Source organism: Cherax quadricarinatus, chromosome 67 (assembly GCF_038502225.1).
Source record: "Cherax quadricarinatus isolate ZL_2023a chromosome 67, ASM3850222v1, whole genome shotgun sequence".
NCBI lineage: Eukaryota > Metazoa > Arthropoda > Malacostraca > Decapoda > Parastacidae > Cherax > Cherax quadricarinatus.
In genome coordinates, this window is record NC_091358.1 from 20765239 (window position 1) to 20784823 (window position 19585).

At 43.2% G+C, this 19585-nt stretch overlaps 1 protein-coding gene across 1 annotated transcript in view; it reads left to right on the forward strand.

Moving 5' to 3' along the window:
• The window catches only part of LOC128699688 (collagen alpha-1(XVII) chain), a 129849-nt gene that overhangs the window by 104266 nt on the left and 5998 nt on the right, over positions 1-19585 (forward strand). The window contains exons 10-11 of the mRNA XM_070099437.1: positions 18156-18575; positions 18803-18954. Coding sequence (XP_069955538.1) covers positions 18156-18575; positions 18803-18954 — 572 coding nt within the window. The remainder of the gene's footprint in view (positions 1-18155; positions 18576-18802; positions 18955-19585) is intronic.

Genomic DNA, 19585 nt, shown 5'->3' on the forward strand with positions numbered 1-19585 from the left:
TGTGTGTGTGTGCATGTGTGTGTGTATGTGTGTGTGTGTACTCACCTATTTGTGGTTGCAGGGGTTGAGTCACAGCTCCTGGCCCCCCTCTTCGCTGATTGCTACTAGGTCCTCTCTCTCCCTGCCCCATGAGCTCTATCATACCTCGCCTTAAAACTATGTATGGTTCCCGCCTCCACTACGTCACTTTCTAGGCTATTCCACGGCCTGACTATTCTATGACTGAAGAAATACTTCCTAACATCCCTTTGATTCATCTGAGTCTTCAACTTCCAATTGTGACCTCTTGTGTCTGTGTCCCTTCTCTGGAACATCCCGTCTTTGTCCACCTTGTCTATTCCGCGCAGTATTTTATATGTCGTTATCATGTCTCCCCTGACCTTCCTGTCCTCCAGTGTCGTCAGGCCGATTTCCCTCAACCTTTCTTCGTAGGAAAATCCCCGTAGCTCTGGGACTAGTCTTGTTGCAAACCTTTGCACTTTCTCTAATTTCTTGACGTGCTTGACTAGGTGTGGATTCCAAACTGGTGCTGCATACTCCAGTATGGGCCTGACGTAAATGGTATACAGAGTCTTAAACGAATCCTTACTGAGGTATCGGAACGCTATCCGTAGGTTTGCCAGGCACCCGTATGCTGCAGCAGTTATTTATCTGATTGATGTGCGCCTCAGGAGATATGCTCGGTGTTATACTCAACCCCAGATCTTTTTCCTTGAGTGAGGTTTGCAGTCTTTGGCCATCTAAACTATATTGTGTCTGCGGTCTTCTTTGCCCTTCCCCAATCTTCATGACTTTGCATTTGGCAGGGTTAAATTCAAGGAGCCAGTTGCTGGACCAGGCTTGTAGCCTGTCCAGGTCTCTTTGTAGTCCTGCCTGATCCTCGTCCGATTTGATTCTTCTCATTAACTTCGCATCATCTGCAAACAAGGGCACATCTGAGTCTATCCCTTCCGTTATGTCGTTCACATATATATGTGTGTGTGTGTGCGTGTGTGTGTGTGTATGTGTGTGTACTCACCTAATTGTACTCACCTAATTGTGGTTGCAGGGGTCGAGACTCAGCTCCTGACCCCGCCTTTTCACTGATCGCTACTGGATCCTCTCTCTCTCTGCTTCCTGAGCTTTGTCATACCTCTTCTTAAAACTATGTATGGTTCCTGCCTCCACTACTTCACTTGCTAGGCTATTCCACTTGCTGACAACTCTATGACTGAAGAAATACTTCCTAACGTCCCTGTGACTCGTCTGAGTCTTCAGCTTCCAGTTGTGACCCCTTGTCCCTGTGTCCCCTCTCTGGAACATCCTATCTCTGTCCACCTTGTCTATTCCCCGCAGTATCTTGTATGTCGCTATCATGTCTCCCCTGACCCTTCTGTCCTCCAGTGTCGTCAGTCCGATTTCCCTTAACCTTTCCTCGTACGACATTCCCCTGAGCTCTGGGACTAGCCTTGTTGCAAATCTTTGTACTTTCTCTAACTTCTTGACGTGCTTGACCAGGTGTGGGTTCCAGACTGGTGCTGCATACTCCAGTATGGGCCTAACATACACAGTGTACAGTGTCTTGAATGATTCCTTATTAAGGTATCAGAACGCTATTCTCAGGTTTGCCAGGCGCCCGTATGCTGCAGCGGTTATTTGGTTGATGTGTGCCTCCGGTGATGTGCTCGGTGTCATGGTCACCCCAAGGTCCTTCTCCCTGAGTGAGGTCTGTAGTCTTTGTCCACCTAGCCTATACTCTGTCTGCGGTCTTCTTTGCCCCTCCCCAATCTTCATGACTTTGCATTTGGCAGGATTGAATTCGAGAAGCCAGTTACTGGACCACATGTCCAGCCTCTCCAGGTCTCTTTGCAGTCCTGTCTCATCCTCGTCCGATTTAATTCTTCTCATCAACTTCACGTCATCTGCGAACAGGGACACTTCAGAGTCTATTCCTTCCATCATGTCCTTCACATATATCAAAAATAGCACTGGTCCTAGAACTGACCCCTGTGGGACCCCGCTCGTAACAGGCGCCCACTGTGATACCTCTTCACGTACCATGACTCGTTGCTGCCTCCCTGTCAGGTATTCCCTTATCCATTGAAGTGCCCTTCCTTTTACGTGTGCCTGATCCTCCAGCTTCTGCACTAATCTCTTGTGGGGAACTGTGTCAAAGGCCTTCCTGCAGTCTAGGAAAACGCAATCTACCCACCCCTCTCTCTCGTGTCTTACTTCTGTTACCTTGTCATAAAACTCCAGGAGGTTTGTGATACAAGATTTGCCTTCCATGAACCCATGCTGGTTTTCATTTATAATCTTGTTCCTTTCCAGGTGTTCGACCACTCTCCTCCTGATAATCTTCTCCATGACTTTGCACACAATACATGTCAGAGACACAGGTCTGTAGTTTAGTGCCTCGTTTCTGTTTCCTTTCTTAAATATGGGGACTACATTAGCTGTCTTCCATTTCTCAGGTAGTTGCCCAGTTTCAAGGGATGTGTTGAAGATTGTGGTTAGAGGCACGCACAGCATCTCTGCTCCTTCTCTAAGGACCCATGGGGAGATGTTGTCCGGTCCCATCGCCTTTGAGGTGTCAAGGTCACTTAAGAGCTTCTTCACCTCCTCCTCAGTTGTTCGTATGTCATCCAACACTTGTTGGTATATTCCCTCTTGATGTTCCCTTCTGTGCTGTCTTCCCACAGCCCTTCCTGTCTCTACTGTAAAAACTTCCTTAAATCTCCTGTTCAGCTCCTCACATACCTCCTGATCATTTCTTGTGAGTTCTCCACCTTCTGTCCTTAATCTGATCACCTGGTCTTTGACTGTTGTCTTCCTCCTGATGTGGCTATACAACAGTTTCGGGTCAGTCTTGATTCTCGATGCTATGTCATTTTCATACTGTCGCTGGGCCTCCCTCCTTACCTGTGCATACTCATTCCTGGCTCTGCGACTGATCTCCCTATTTTCGTGTGTTCTCTGCCTTCTGTACTTTTTCCATTCTCTATTGCACTTTGTTTTTGCCTCCTTACACCGTCGGGTAAACCAGGGGCTCGTTCTGGTCTTCCCATTGTTACTGTTGCCCTTGGGAATGAACCTTTCCACTGCCTCCTTGCATTTTGTTGCTACATATTCCATCATTTCATTTACTGGCTTTCCTGCCAGTTCTGTGTCCCACTGGACCTCCCGCAGGAAGTTCTTCAACCCTATGTAGTCCCCTCTTTTATAGCCAGGCTTTTCCCATTCTACTCCTGTTATTCTCTCCACTTGCAGCTCTACTATGTATTCAAAGCACAGAACCACGTAGCCGCTAGCTCCTAGGGGACTCTCATACTTGATGTCCTCAATGTCTGAGCTGCCCAGGGTGAGCACAAGGTCCAATCTTGCTGGTTCATCCTCCCCTCTCACTCTGGTAGTGTCCTTAACATGTTGGTGCATGAGATTTTCCAGCACCACGTCCAACATCCTGGCTCTCCATGTTTCGGGACCCCCATGTGGCTCCAGGTTTTCCCAGTCAATCTCCCTGTGGTTGAAATCCCCCATAACCAGCAACTTTGCTCTGCTGGAGTGAGCTCTTCTTGCCACCTCAGCAAGTGTGTCCACCATTGCTCTGTTGCTCTCTTCATATTCCTCTCTTGGCCTCCTGCAGTTCTGTGGTGGATTATACATCACTGCAATGACCACTTTGTGTTCCCCAGACTGAAGTGTACCTGCTATGTAGTCTCTCCCGTCTCATCTATTCCTTCCATTTTCTCGAATTTCCATCTGTTTTTTATGAGCAGAGCAACCCCACCTCCCCCCCTGCCCCTTCTATCTTTCCTCATGATCTGGTATCCTGGTGGGAAGATTGCATCTGTTATTGTCTCCATGAGTTTTGTTTCTGTAACTGCTATGATGTCTGGGGACTTCTCATTGATTCTTTCTTGCCATTCCTCATGTTTATTCGTTAATCCATCTGCATTTGTGTACCAAACCTTCAACTTCTGTTCTAATACTGTAACTGTGGTGCGGGGGGTGGAAACAGAGGGATCGGTGTGTGATGGTTGGTTTGGATTGTTCAGTTGCCTTGGGGGTGTCGTGGCTGGAGTCCTTCTGCAGGAGTTTCTGGGGGGTGCGCTTGTCCTTCCATTTGATCCTGGGTTATTCTGCTCTCCTTTTTCATTTCCTCCCATTTCTCCTTTCGTTTTTGAACTCTCTCTTTCATTGTCTTCCTTTCGTCCTGTGTTCTGTCTCGGTCGAGGTACACACTCCGGAACTCCTGCTTGCCTCTCAGCCGTGCTTTCTCCTGCAGGATCATGGTTCGGGTTGATTCTGCCTTGAAAATTACTTTGAGAGGCCGATTCCTTTTCTTTGTGAACCACCCAATTCTCCGAAAATTTGCCACCTGGGTCATGTCCCCCTCGCCTATCACCTTCATGATATCTTCAATCGCTTTTTGCTCCTCCTGCTTTCTTTCATCATAAGTTTCCCCTTTAGCTTCGTCTAGCCCATAGACAAACACGGATCTCTCCCTTTCCACCTCCCACTGTGACTCTCATTGCATCCTCTGATGTGTTTTAGTTCCTTCCCGTGGAGTGTTCCTTCAGTCCCTTCCCTAGTTATGGTCCCTATGCTTCTTGGTTTATCCTTCCTGCTCACCTGCTCCTGGCCCCCACAGGTATCTGGTAAGGTCCTTGTGTACTCACCTAATTGTACTCACCTAATTGTGGTTGCAGGGGTCGATACTCAGCTCCTGGCCCCGCCTCTTCACTGATCGCTACTGGATCCTCTCTCTCTCTGCTTCCTGAGCTTTGTCATACCTCTTCTTAAAACTATGTATGGTTCCTGCCTCCACTACTTCACTTGTGTGTGTGTGTGTGTGTGTGTGTGTGTGTGTGTGTGTGTGTGTGTGTGCATGTGTGTGTGTGTATGTGTGTGTGTGTGTGTGTGTGTGTGTGCGTGTGTGTGTGTTTATGTGTGTGTATGTGTGTGTGTATGTGTGTGTGTGTATGTGTATGTGTGTATGTGTATGTGTATGTGTGTGTGTATGTGTATGTGTGTGTGTGTGTACTCACCTCACCTAATTGTGGTTGCAGGGGTCGAGACTCAGCTCCTGGCCCCGCCTCTTCACTGATCGCTACTGGGTCCTCTCTCTCTCTCTGCTTCCTGAGCTTTGTCATACCTCTTAAAACTATGTATGGTTCCTGCCTCCACTACTTTACTTGCTAGGCTATTCCACTTATTGACAACTCTATGACTGAAGAAATACAGTGGACCCCCGCTTAACGATCACCTCCAAATGCGACCAATTATGTAAGTGTATTTATGTAAGTGCGTGTGTACGTGTATGTTTGGGGGTCTGAAATGGACTAATCTACTTCACAATATTCCTTATGGGAAAAAATTCGGTCAGTAATGGCTCCTGAACATACTACTGGAATGAAAAAAGTTCGTTAACCGGGGGTCCACTGTACTTCCTAACGTCCCTGTGTATGTGTGTGTGTACTCACCTATTTGTACTCACCTATTTGTGGTTGCAGGGGTCGAGTCCTAGCTCCTGGCCCCGCCTCTTCACCGGTGTGTGTGTATGTGTGTGTGTGTGTGTGTGTGTGTGTGTGTATGTATGTATGTGTGTGTATGTAGAGCCCACAATACCATGACTGCAACAATTCACAAGTAACCCACAATATCATAACTGTATGTACTGTATATATATATATATATATATATATATATATATATATATATATATATATATATATATATATATATATATATATATATATATATATATATACGTATATATATATATCGAGACAGACAGAGAGAGAGAGAGAATTCTCACCTTCAGTGCTACAAGTGTAATTTTTGGTATTTCCTCTCTCTCTATCTCTCTCTCTCTCTCTCTCTCTCTCTCTCTCTCTCTCTCTCTCTCTCTCTCTCTCTCTCTCTCTCTCTCTCTCTCTGTCACACAGAGTTTAACAAAGTTCGGTTATTATTCCAAACTTTATTTACTAGCTAAGAACTGTTACCTAACTAACCTCATTTGAATTCCTTGTTATTGTTAAGAGATATAAACGTAATGATGAAGTTGAAGTCATGTGTGTGTTAACGATTTGTTTCACTTATCCAGTTGACGTTATCTAGTTGATGTTGTACGAACATGTTCCAGACTCGAGTCACCAAATAGAACGTAAGGAACACGTAAAAGACCTGGGAATAATTACGTCAGCGGACCTTTCTTTTAATGACCATAACAAGACAAAGATCACGACAGCCAGGAAGATGACGGGGTGGATATTGAGAAGTTTCAAAATAAGGGAAATAATGCCGATGGTGACACTATCAAGTCACTAGTGCTGCCTCACTTAGAATATTGCTGAGTGTTGACGGCCCCGTTCAGGGCAGGAGAAATATCAGAACTGGAACAAATACAGAGATCATTTACGGCTCACATTGAGCTTGTAAAGCACCAAAATTACTGGGAATGCCTTCAAGTCTTGAACATGTACTCACTGGAGTGGAGGAGAGAGAGGTACATGATAATATATACCTGGAAGGTACTCGAGGGCTTGGTCCCAAATCTGCACACTGCCATAACAACATACTGGAGTGAGAGATATGGGAGAAAGTGTAAAATAAACCCAGTGAGGAGCAGGGGTGCGGTGGGCACAATAAGGGAACACTGTATCAACATCCAGGGTCCCAGACTATTCAACATCTTACCAGAAGATATCAGAAACTGCTGGAACAAGTGTAGAAGCCTTCAAGAGGAAACTGGACAAGTATCTTCACCAGGTGCTAGATCAACCAGGCTGTGATGGATATGTGGGGCAGCAGGCCTCCAGCAGCAACAGCCTGGTTGACCAGGCAAGTACCAGTCAAGCCTGGCCCATGGCCGGGCTCAGAGAGTAGAGAAACTCGCGAAACTCTTCAAAGATTTATCAAAAGTGTCCTGGGAATATATGATCTCATATGAAGTGATGTTCTGGAGAATAACTGGAGTATACCTGGAGGGTGTTCTGAGGATCAACGCCCCCGCGGCCCGGTCCATAACCAGGCCTCATGGTGGATCTGGGCCTGATCAACAAGGCTGTTACTGCTGGCCGTACACAAACCAACGTATGAACCACAGCCCGGCTGGTCAGGTACTGACTTTACGTGCCTGTCCAGTGCCTTCTTGAAGACAGCCAGGGGTCTATTGGTAATCCCCCTTATGTATGCTGGGAGGCAGTTGAACACTCTTGGGTCCCTGACACTTATTGCGTTGTCTCTTAACGTGCTAGTGACATCCCTGCTTTTCATTGGGGGGATGTTGCATCGTCTACCGAATCTTTTGCTTTCGTAGGGAGTGATTTTCGTGTGCAAGTTCGGTACTAGTCGCTCTAGGATTTTCCAGGTGTATATAACCATGTATCTCTCCCACCTGCATTCCAGTATAAACCAAGGTTTATACAGTCCCCCTGATGTTTGCTGGGAGTCAGTTGAACAGTCTTGGGCCCCTGACACTTATTGTGTTGTCTCTTAGTGTACTTGTGGCACCCTTGCTTTTCATTGGAGGAATGTTGCACCACCTGCCAAGTCTTTTGCTTTCGTAGGAAGTTATTTCCTTGTACAGATTTGAGACTAGTCCTGCTAGGATTTTCCAAGTGTATATTGTCATGTATCTTTCTCGCCTGTGTTCCAGGGAGTACAGGTCAAGGGACTTCAACCATTCCCAGTAATTTAGGTTCTTTATTGTACTTATAAGCATAGTGAAAGTTATCTGTACATTCTCCAGGTTTGCAATTTCGCCTCCCTTAGTTTACAGCAACATTCCAGCCTAGAGAGAACAAGCGATCTGAAGAGTGTCATCATGGGCTTGGCATCTCTAGTTTTGAAGGTTCTCATTATCCCTCCTATCATTTTCTTGGCAGATATGGTAGATACATTGTTGTGGTCTTTGAAAGTGAGGTCCTCTGACATTATCACTCCCAGGTCTTTCACATTAGTTTTTTGCTCTATTGTGTGGTTGGAATTTGTTCATTTCCTCGAGTTTTGCATAGTAATGTAATTGAAATTCGTCTTCATTGAACTTCATATTATTTCTGAGACCAATTTAAAGACTTGGTTAACCCTTTGAGGGTCGACAGGCCCTCTCCGAAACTCGTTCTCAGGGTCGGCCAAATTTAAAAAAAAACAAAAAATTATTTTCTCTTATGAAAAGATAGAGAATCTTTTCCCTATCATAAAGACACCAAAAGTTTGAAATTTGATAGAAAACTTACGGAATTATGCTCTCGCAAAGTTAGCGGTCTCGACGATGTTTACGCATCGGCGATTTTGCCCACTTTGAGCCCCATTTTCGGCCAATTTCACTGTACTAGTCGACAAAAAACATGAATATTTCGCTAGAACTCCATTTTTTCTATCGAATGGATGCAAGAAACCACTCATTTATGAAATTCAACTATCCAGTACAGTGGTCAGAATTTAGCAATTTTGCCAATTTCACACAAATTTCAAAAGATGCCAATTTCGGAATAGGGTCCAGAATAAACAAGAAAGACATTCTTGGCACTAAAATGACATTTCCTCTAGTCATTAGTCATGTCTCAAGTCCCCTCTTATATTCTTTTGCTTTCCACTTTGAATTTTTATTTTCACAAAAAATATAAGATTTACTGTTATGCAGACTACTGCATTAGTGTAAAAAATGGTATAAATATTATTGGTGCACTTGTGAAAGAATATTAGACTCACCAGTTGACATGTATTGCACGCTTGGCACGATTTGTTTACTTTTGAAGTTTGGTAAAAATCGAACATTTCTGCTACTTTGAGCTCAATTTCAAGGCACCTTTCTTTGTAAAACCAGTCAAAATCATCTCAATTTCTGTAATATGTCTTCCATTCTATAAAATGAGACCAAGAAAACTAGAATACAACAATAAATACCATACGAAAATACACTGCAAAGTCGCTGATTTATTCAAAAAAAATGGTAAAAGTTTTTTTTTTCTCATTATGCACTGTGTGCTGCAGGATTTTTTTTAGACTGTGCACACTGACCACATAGACCCATTCTTTCATATGAAGGCCTACCAGCTTTCTCCCACTAGATTTGAGGCCGCTAGAATTTATGAGTACTAGTACGTCAAAAACCCCTACGCGTAAAACGTACTAGTACGACGAAAACCCTCAAAGGGTTAATTAATGTCCGCTTTGGAGATTTGCAGTGTCTTCGATGGGTGCAGTGAGAGTGTAGTTACTGCTTGCTGCCCGTCTTGTTGTGTAGAAGCTTACTTTTTGTTGCTGTCGGAGTGTAGACAAGTGTGGTACCTTGACAGTATTGGTCTTGTATATAATTGTAAGGCCATCCACATCCCTCTGGTATTAAAGGCTCGGTTGAAATGACAGAACTGTCCAGTGTGAGTCCAGCCAAGAGACGAGTCGTTTTGCTTTGTTCTCTATTCTGTCAAGAAGTCAGAGATTAGACGGGGGTCAGGCAATCCAAGAAACTGGAGCTTACTCATGGTGTGAGAGAAGCCTCGCTGGTGCCTGCTTCCACAATCGCCTGTAGTATAACCCTTCCTTCCAGTCACCTTTGTGTCCAACCCTTTTGCTGTCCTGGGCTTTGAGGTTCCAACCTCATTGTCTCTTACTGTCCCTGCTTCTTTATCTTCCCACTTACAAGTTTCTACATCTATGTGCCCTCTCTTATCTAAATCAGGCACCATATATCCCCTCTTGTCCAGAGTCTAAACCTTTATTTCAGTCCAGTCTTCCTTCAGCCCCCAAACCAGATAACATTCCTAAACATTTTACTTTTCCCATCTCTGAGTCAGTGTCTGTACCTGGTGATGCATCTGTTACTCTTGTGGAACTTTATTCACTTCCAAGTACAGTTACTCCCTCGCTGTCCCTGCTAAAATTTCTTCCTTCCAAACGCTTTTACTCCTTCTTCAGTATCTTCCATTGTCTCTCCAATTTTTACTCAAACTACATCTTCTCCTTCCACTACCATGCTTTCTCTGCTTCTTCTCAGACTATTGAAGACACCTCCATGTTTATCGAGGAGACAAAGCCAGTAATGGACACTCATCCACCCCCATCACTTCACATTTCTCACTCACTTTATGCAACCTTTTTCTCACCATAATTCTTCTCACTGTTCCAGTCCTTCACTTCTTACACCATTTCCCACCATTGACTTTATTGACTCTACTAGAGTGTAGACAGCTATTACTTAATGTTACCAGTAAACTTATCTTTGCAAACTATGACTTTCTTACAGTGGAATATTCGAGGCCTCAGGGGTAATGTAGGTGAACTTCAGTTGTTGCTCTCAGTTTCCCTCTGTTTGTGTTTACAAGAACATAAATTTCTCTCCACTATTATCTATCCCTTCTTGAGCTGTATTTTATTACATTCTTCAGATCCCTTTTCCGATTGAACTTTTAATGAAAGTGCACCTCTTGTGTTCACCGGTAAACCACATTTTCAAATCTTTGTTCATACCTCACTGCATTACACTGCATCCCACATGTACTTGAACAAGTGGCATACTGTCTACTCTCTGTGTCTTTCTCCATGACTTTCATCTATTCCTTATGTTGAATTTCTGGTTTCTTCCTTACCTCTTCCTCTCCTTTTATTAGGTGATATTAATGCTCATTATTTCCTCTGGGGTGTCTCACCGTGACTCTCGTGGCGATCAGTTAGAGGCTCTTCTCACTTGTCTTCTCCTCCATGCTTTAAATACAGGTAATTCCACTCATTTTGACCCTAGCACTCAATCTCTCTCTTGCATAAATCTCTCAATTTTCTATTTTCAGCAGCACTTGACCTGGTCTTTGCTCCCAGATTTACATGACAGCGATTACTGTCCTATCCTCACTACTTCCCATCCATATTTTTGCCCTCCTCGTAGCCTACACTGGTAGTTTGAATGGGAAATTTGGGTCCTGTACTCCCATCAAACTGTTTTTAGTGAGAAACCTTCTCCTTTGTCCACCACTGATGAAGTATTACATTTGTTTTTGACCTTAATATTAACCGCAGCTTCAAATACGAGCCTTCAAACCTTGAGTAGGTACAGTGGACCCCCGCATAACGATTACCTCCGAATGCGACCAATTATGTAAGTGTATTTAAGTAAGTGCGTTTGTATGTGTATGTTTGGGGGTCTGAAATGGACTAATCTACTTCACAATATTTCTTATGGGAACAAATTCGGTCAGTACTGGCACCTGAACATACTTCTGGAGTGAAAAAATATCGTTAACCGGGGGTCCACTGTACTCTAAGAAATGCGTGCCTTGGTGGTCTTCTATTTGTGCTCGTGCAGTGTGTTTGAAACATGCTACATGGGCTGATATCATTACACCAAGACCATGGAATGGCTCCTTGATATTAAGGCAATGAGGGCAGCTGCCAAACTTGCAATCCTTGAAGCAAAGCGCACGTGTTGGCGGAATTATGCTTCTGCCATTATTTTGACTTGCTCTACGAGAGCAGTTTGGAGAAAAAGTATGGAAATTGAGTGGCAGGTACTCTCTAGATTCTGTTCCTGTTCTTAGGGTTGCTGGTGTCAACATTGCAAACCCTGTTGAAGTTGCCACAGCAGTTGGAAATCATCTTGCCTGTATCTCTCATGGGCTCCATCTGTTCGCTTGTTTCTCTGCTCCAAGTCTGCCAGAGAGTTACTGCCTTAAACCTTACTTTAAGCAGAGATGAGTCTTATAATGTGCCTTTTACACTTCTAAAATTGGATGTAAATGCTGAAGCATACTATTATGAATGCCATCAGGCAGCTGGGCCTGATGGTAGTCATAATAGTATGCTTCAGCATTTACATCTGTCAGTCCTTCAAATTCTCATACTCCTTTGTAATCTTGTTTGGTCACAAGGGGTTCTTCCCCAGCTTTGGAAAACAGCCGTTGTTCTGTCTTTTCGTAAACCAGGTACTTTAGGCCATGATGCCTCTCACTATCAACCCATTGCTCTTACTGGTGCAGTTAGCAAGTTGCTGGAATGTCTAGTAAATATAGAGACACACAATAGTTTTTCCACTCTTCAAGTGCCGCTCCACTATTGACCCCTTACTGTGCTTAGATACCTATATTCATTGCCTTTGCTAGTTAGCACTTGGTTATCACAGTCTTTTTCGACCTTGAAAAAGCTTTTGAAACTACTTGAAGATATATCATCTTCGCCCAAGCTCATTCCTGAGGCCTCTGAGGCAATCTGTTATTTTTCCTTAAAAACTTCTTGTCTGAGAGACATTTCCGTGTCCAGGTTAATAGTCTGCTTTCACCTGACTACATCCAGGCTGAAGGTGTCCCTCAGGGATGTGTCCTTACCACCACTAGTTTCTAGTAGCTATTAATGATCTGGCCTCTGTTCTCCCATCTAACATTTGGTCATCACTCTATGTTAATGACTTTGCTATACCTTGTGCAGCCTAACTCCGGAATACTGTCCACAGTGTTTCTCACTGGGCCACTACTCATGGGTTTAAATTTTCTGGTGCTAAAATGCACCAGATTATCTTTACTAGACATTTAGTTATCTTTCATACTCCATTATACCTGTACGGTTCCTGTATTCTTGAACGTGATACAGACAGATTTCTTGGACTTCTGTTTGATCGCCGGCTGTTCTGGAAGCCTCACACTACCTTCCTGGAAACTACTTGCCATAGCCGGTTCAACCTCCTTGAAATCCTCGCCCATCTTTCATGGGGAGCAGATCGACAAATTCTCTTTCAACTTCATTCAGCCCTAATCTTATCAAAATTAAATTATGGCAACCACATATACTCTTTATAAACTTGATTCCATCCATCATCAGGGATTATATTTGTGTCGAGGTGCTTGTCGTTCCTCCCGTCAGAGTCTATATTCAGAGATGACTGTTCCATCTTTGAACGATTGCCATGACACCTGTTATCTCTGAAATTTTGTCCTCTATCATGACCTTTACAAACCTTCTACATACAGGATGGTAATGGATGTTAGTAGAGGTCCATTCTCTGATTGCCGATCCTATTTACTCCCCTTTTCTTGGCTTCTCTTCATTTATCCCCCTTATATGTTCATCATTCCTTTTATCCTTGGAAGGTTCCAACAATACGAGTCTGTTCTTCCCCACTACCCTGGACGACCCTTCTCGCTGCCTCCTTCTTAACCCCACTTTTTATGCCATTGCAGTGTATATTGACGGTTGTAATTTCTCTGATGGTGTCAGGTTTGCAGCAGTGTTCCCAGATAGTGTTGTGTGAGGTCATTTATTACACTCAGCTAGCATTTTCACAGCTGAACTGTATGCAATTCTCATTGCGATTGCATGTATCGCGTCCAGACCTTCTTCAACATTGGTGGTAGCTTCAGACTTCTCAAGTGCTTCATCAGCTATCAAAACAAAATAATTTGCCTCATCCCCTAGTTTTTTCGTTTATAGCTTTGGTTGCACTGCATTTCTAGCAAAAACAAAAAAATATTTTTCTGCTGTATCCCTAATCATGTGGATGTTCAGAGCAGCTAGCAGGCAGACTGCTGCATGGTCAGCTAGCAGGCAGACTGCTGCATGGTCAGCTAGCTGTACATGACCTTCACATTTCATGTATTCGGTTCTCAGACTAATTTGCTGTAATCTATAGCCAACGTCACAACCGTTGGGAGTAACATTGTTCTGAGATGATTCAAAACAAATTATAGTCTATTAAGCTGTGTTTAGGATTCTGGTCTTATCATAGATGTTGTGGTTGGAGACCATGTTCTCCCATCTTGGCACCTGGCATACATGTCTCACTCATGGGTATCTCATGGAGAGGCACCCAGTGCCACTCTGTGAGAACTGTCAAGTTCCAATGTCAAGTTTGGCATATTCTTTTGAATATGCTGTCTACCAGTGGGCAGGCAGAATTTACCTCCAATACTATCACTGCTCTAACATCCTTACTTTATCTTCCCTCTTCGCTAATGGCCTCACTTTTGACACAGACTCTCTTTGACTTTTTGTCAGCAACAGCTTCATTTCACTAACTTTATTTATATACACCTACCATCCGACTTACGACCTGCTCGACTTACGACCACTCGACTTACGACCACTCGACTTACGACCACTCGACTTACGACCACTCGACTTACGACCACTCGACTTACAACCGTATTTTTTATGCCAAATTTCTGGGAAATAAACAACTATTTGTGTTGTACACAGTGTTTATCCTAAACCTTACAGTATAAAATACAGTACTAACAACATAAAAAGTAAAGTAAAACATGAAATACCAAAATAAAACAAAATAAAGTCATTACAAAAATATTTTGTTGATATTCAGTAGTAAAGTTCAATTTATGACCATTTCGACTTACGACTGGTTTCTCGGAACCGAACTCGGTCGTAAATCGGATGGTAAGTGTACACTTCCATTAGCACTCCTCACCCTCCTTCCTAACTTCACCTCTGTTATTCTCTTCACCCTTGTTGACCTCTGATCAGGTATATTACACCTAAATTACTGGGAACAGTTGAAGTCCCTTGATTTGTATTCCCTGGAATGCAGACGAGAAAGATACACAATAATATAGACTTGGAAATCCTAGAGGGATTAGTACCAAACTTGCACACAAAAATCACTCCTTACGAAAGCAAAAGACTTGGCACGAGATGCAACATTCCCCCAATGGAAAGCAGGGGCGCCACGAGTACACTAAGAAACAGCACAGGAAGTGTCAGGGACCCAAGACTGTTCAACTGCCTCCCAGCAAACATAAGGGGGATTATCAATAGACTCCTGGCTGTCTTCAAGAAGGCACTGGACAGGCACCTAAAGCCAATACCTAATCAGCCGAGTTGTGGTTCATATGTCAGTTTACGTGTGGCCTGCAGTAACAGCCTGGTTGGTCAGACCCAGCTCCACCATGAGGCCTGGTCTCAGACCAAGCCATGGGAGTGTTGACCCCCCAAAACCCTACCCTGCAGCATTGTATGACCGTTATGGGTTTATCATTTGGTTATGATTATAATCATGGCATGAGAGAATCTTGCAACCTCTGCTTGTTTGTAAGATATACAGCATGGTTCTTCATAGTTTGGAGTCAAATTTCACCCCAAAGATATCAACTTCATCCCCAGGTACCAACCTCTCCCACTCATTCTTACCACTGCTCCAGCATTACCATCATGGTGCCTAGAGACCATCATTATTTGTGTTTTGTCAGGAACAAATGTGACCTGCCATCGTTTTTCCCAGGCTGATATTGCTATAAGTCGGTGACTGATGTAACTGAGAGCAGTTGGCATTTCCTCTCTTGGATACGTAAATGTTAGAGTACAGTCATCTGTTTATGCATGGGAGTCTGGGATGAATTGAAGGTCACTTCCTTGTGCAACACTGGTACCAGTAATACCACTAGTACACCTCTCTGTGGAACACTTACACCAGTGGTACCAATAGTACACTGTAATAAAGTTGGTAGAATTACCGACAATATGTAAAGTAAAAGGACACAAGTGCAACTAATGTGACATTTTATTGTGGCAACGTTTCGCTCTCCAGGAGCTTTATAAAGCCGGCTTGATAAACCTCCTGGAGAGCGAAACGTTGCCACAGTAAAATGTCACATTATCAAGCTTGATAAAGCTCCTGGAGAGCGAAACATTGCCACAATAAAATGTCACATTAGTCAATAGTACACTGCCTCGTGGGACAATGGCACTAATAGAATGTCTTATTCACTGTCCTGTTGAGAACTACTCTTAGAGATCTGCCTTGAAGGTAATCACTGAGGAGGTATAGTGCAGAGCCAGCGACTCCAAGTGCTTCCAGTTTAGCTAAGAGTTCCTGGTACCATATTCAGTCGAAAGCACCAGCAATGTCCAGTGCTACCACACAGCTGATCTTGGTGCAACCTACTGGAGAGGTTTTTCAGCAGATCCGCAGCAGTGTGACCTATACTGTGACCAAATTGACGATCAGAAAGAAGTGAGTGGTAGTCGAAAAATGCTGTCATCTGCCTTGATATTATTGTCTCAAGAATTTTGCCAGTGATTCACAGGAGTGACAATGGTCTGTTGTTGCTGATTTTCGCTCTGCTCTTATTGTGAACAGGGACTACAGTTGCCTGTTTCCACAGAGAAGACCCTTTACTTAGTGCTGGGCAGCACTGATAGATGCGAGTTAGAGATGCTGCTAGCTGGTCTGCACATGTACTCTGCAATCTTGGGCTCAACTTACCTGGGCCCACAGCCTTTTCTTGTTCCAAGGGTTTAAGGAGAAAATACACTTCGTCCTACCTTATTGTCACCACCGACAACTTTGACACAGTTCTTGTGGCTAGTCAAGGAAGTTTTCTTGTTGGATCAAGAATTTACATCTTGGTAGCAAAGTGTTTGGCAGAGGTCAGCTCTCTCCTGATTGCTAGTAGAGACAGTCTCATTCTGCCGATTTAGAGGTGGAGTAATTTCATTAGGTGAATAACCTTGTCAGTCCTTGACCAAGGACCACCAGGTTTTGGAGCCCACTCTCCCTGACACCAGCTTTCTTTTTATGTCAGCCTCCTATCTAGAAATGGCCCACTTTTGGACTTCTTCCATTTGTCAATAGGCTTGTCTGTGCAGGTTCCTGTTATAGATAGTGGGGTACCTCTTCAACCTTCTCCAAGCCTTGTACTTAGCAATAGCAGGTTCTCGACAGTGAAAACTTAACCAAGGCTGATCTGTAGGCTGTCACATACTGCCGGTATTCATACAAGCTCTTGGTTGATGACCGACAATGCTCCCAAGGTCAAAGAATTTAAAAAAAAATCTTATGAAATGATAGAGAACGAAATGATAATGAAACCAAAAGTATGAAATTTGATGGAAAATATACTGAATTACATTACCACAAAGTTAGGGCGTAAAGTTAGCCCACTTTACGCCCTATTTTGGGCCAATTCCATTGTTTCATTCGACCAAACTCATAGCTGTTTTTCTAGAACTCCTTTTAATCTATCGACTAAGTATAAGAATCCACTCATTTATATATTTCAACTACCCAGTAAAGTTATCTGAAATTACCAGTTTTGCCAATTTCACACAAATTTTAAGAAAAAGGCCAGTTTCAAAACAGGGTCCAGAATAAACAATGCAGATATTCCTGGCACTAATATAACATTTTTCTCTGTTCATTAGTCATGTCTCCTGCTCCTCTTATATTATGCTTGCTTTCCATTTTGAATTTTTATTCACACAAAAATATAAGATTTACCGTTATTCAGACTACTACATAATTGTAGTATGTAATCGTATAAATAATATCAGCACATTCGTGAATGCATATTAGACCACCAGCTGGGTGCATGACATGATCTGTTTACTCACGAACATTGTCAAAAATTTAACATTTCTGCTACTTTGAGCTCAATTTAAAGCTACTTTTGCTCTGTAAACCATTTAACCTCATGTCAATTTCTGTAATATATCTTCCATTCTATCAAATGAGACCAAGAAAGAGAGAATACAACCATAAATACCATACGAAAATACACCGCAAAGTCACCGTTTTAAACCAAAAATACGGTCACAGTTTTTTCTCATTATGAAGTGTGTGCTGCAGGATTTTTTTATACTGCGCACACTGACCATGCAGACCCATTATCTCATATATCGGCCTACCAGCTCTCTCCTGCAAGATTTAAACCCGCTAGAATTTTGCCTGAGCTCTCCTGACAGGTAAGAGGCAGGTTTCATATACTGTACAGTATTTCAGTTAAAGTTTCTTTTAGTATTCATTTTTACAGTTTTATAGTAGTAGTACATTTTTAATCAATTGTCATTATTCTTTATGGGAAAAATTGCATTGGTTGTCGACCATTTTCATTGTCGAACCGACATCCAGAATTAATTAAGTTCGACAACTGAGGTTGCACTGTGTTAGAACTTGCAGATAGAGTGTTTTGAACTCTCTTTCTCTCTCTCTCATTCTCTCTCTCTCTCATTCTCTCTCTCTCTCATTCTCTCTCTCTCTCTCCACCAGGTCGATTCCCAGTGGTTTTCGCAATTTTAAATGCAAAATTGTATATTTTTATTTGACTGATACCCTCCTCTTCCTTGGATCAAACCTGATTACTTTCCGAGTAACCTGGAAGGGTAATTATGAAGATTAGTTGTTAATGAAGGTAATTTTGTTGTTATTGAAGTTAATTAGATGTTAATTATGTTGACAGCTGAGGGACGGGATGCGGTCAGCCGCGGCGGACAGAACCCACCAGCACCGCAAGTGACACTACCTGGCATTACCCAGGGCAGATGGCAACCTGGTGGCACTGCCACTAGTGCCACTGTGCCGCCCACTATCGCACCCAAACGACCCAATCGTGCCACAGCTGCCGTGGCTGCCACTGCGGCAGTAGCTACCAGCGCCACAAGTGGCAGTGTACCACAGCAGGACGACTACTTGCAATTCGATGAGGTGCCGCAAGCGGTGCCGGGGGTGACAGTGGCCGCAAGCAACCTCTCTGGCACTGAACGAGTCAATCTGGGAGACGGTGAGAGCATTGTTCTTCTTCCTCTCTACAGAACACTGATGGAGCTGCCTTATTTCCACATTATATCACGGGCCAAGTCAAAGAACATTCTACAACAAGGTAAGTGTTAAGAATATTGTAGAACATGGTAAGTGTTTTTAAGAACAGTCTAGAACATTGTGTTATTAAGAACATTCCAGAACATAGTGTTTTTAAGAATATTTTAAAACATTGTTAATGTTATTAGGAATATTTTAGAACATGGTTATGTTAAGAACATTACAGAACAAGTGTTAAAAACACACTAGAACATTATAAGTGTAACACGTACATTTTTGTGTTGCCAGCTGAGGATGGAGTGTTCTTGATCCGTCCGTCAACACGGTCCACGGACCCGCTAACACTATGCCTACGTCACGGCGGACGTACATACAACATCAATATACGTCAGCGACCCGATGGACTCTTCGCTCTGGGCTCCGAAAAGATCAATGAACTGGTTTGTGATTACTGACCTTTGTAAAGATCTGCCTAATATACATCAGTAGACTTTGAACCCCCATTAACCAGTCTTAATGACCCTCATGTAGTAGATAGACTTTAAACCCCCATTAACCAACCAACCAGTCTTAATGGCCCACATGTAGTAGATAGACTTCAAACCCCCCATTAACCAACCAACCAGTCTTAATGACCCTCGTGTAGACTTTAAACCCCCATTAATTAACCAACCAGTCTTAATGACCCTTGTGTAGTAGATAGACTTTAAAACCTCATTAACCCACCAACCACTAATTAGTCTAAAGATAGACAATCCAAATAATTTTTTTTCGTGAAAGAGCCTCAAAATCCTCTCAATGTATGCCATATTTCTGACATAACCCTAACTCTACTAGACTTTGAGAAAGCCATTGAGAAAGCCATGCACTCAGCCCCAGGCCCAGAATTGTGGAACTCTGTGTTCATTAAGAACTGCAAGAAACCCCTCTTGCATGCCCTAAGTATACTGTGGAGGAGCATAGACACAGGTGAGATTCCATAGTCGCTAAAAACAACAGATATAGCCCCACTTCATAGAGGTGGATGCAAAGCAATAGCTAAGAATTATAGACCAATAGCTTTAATAGCCC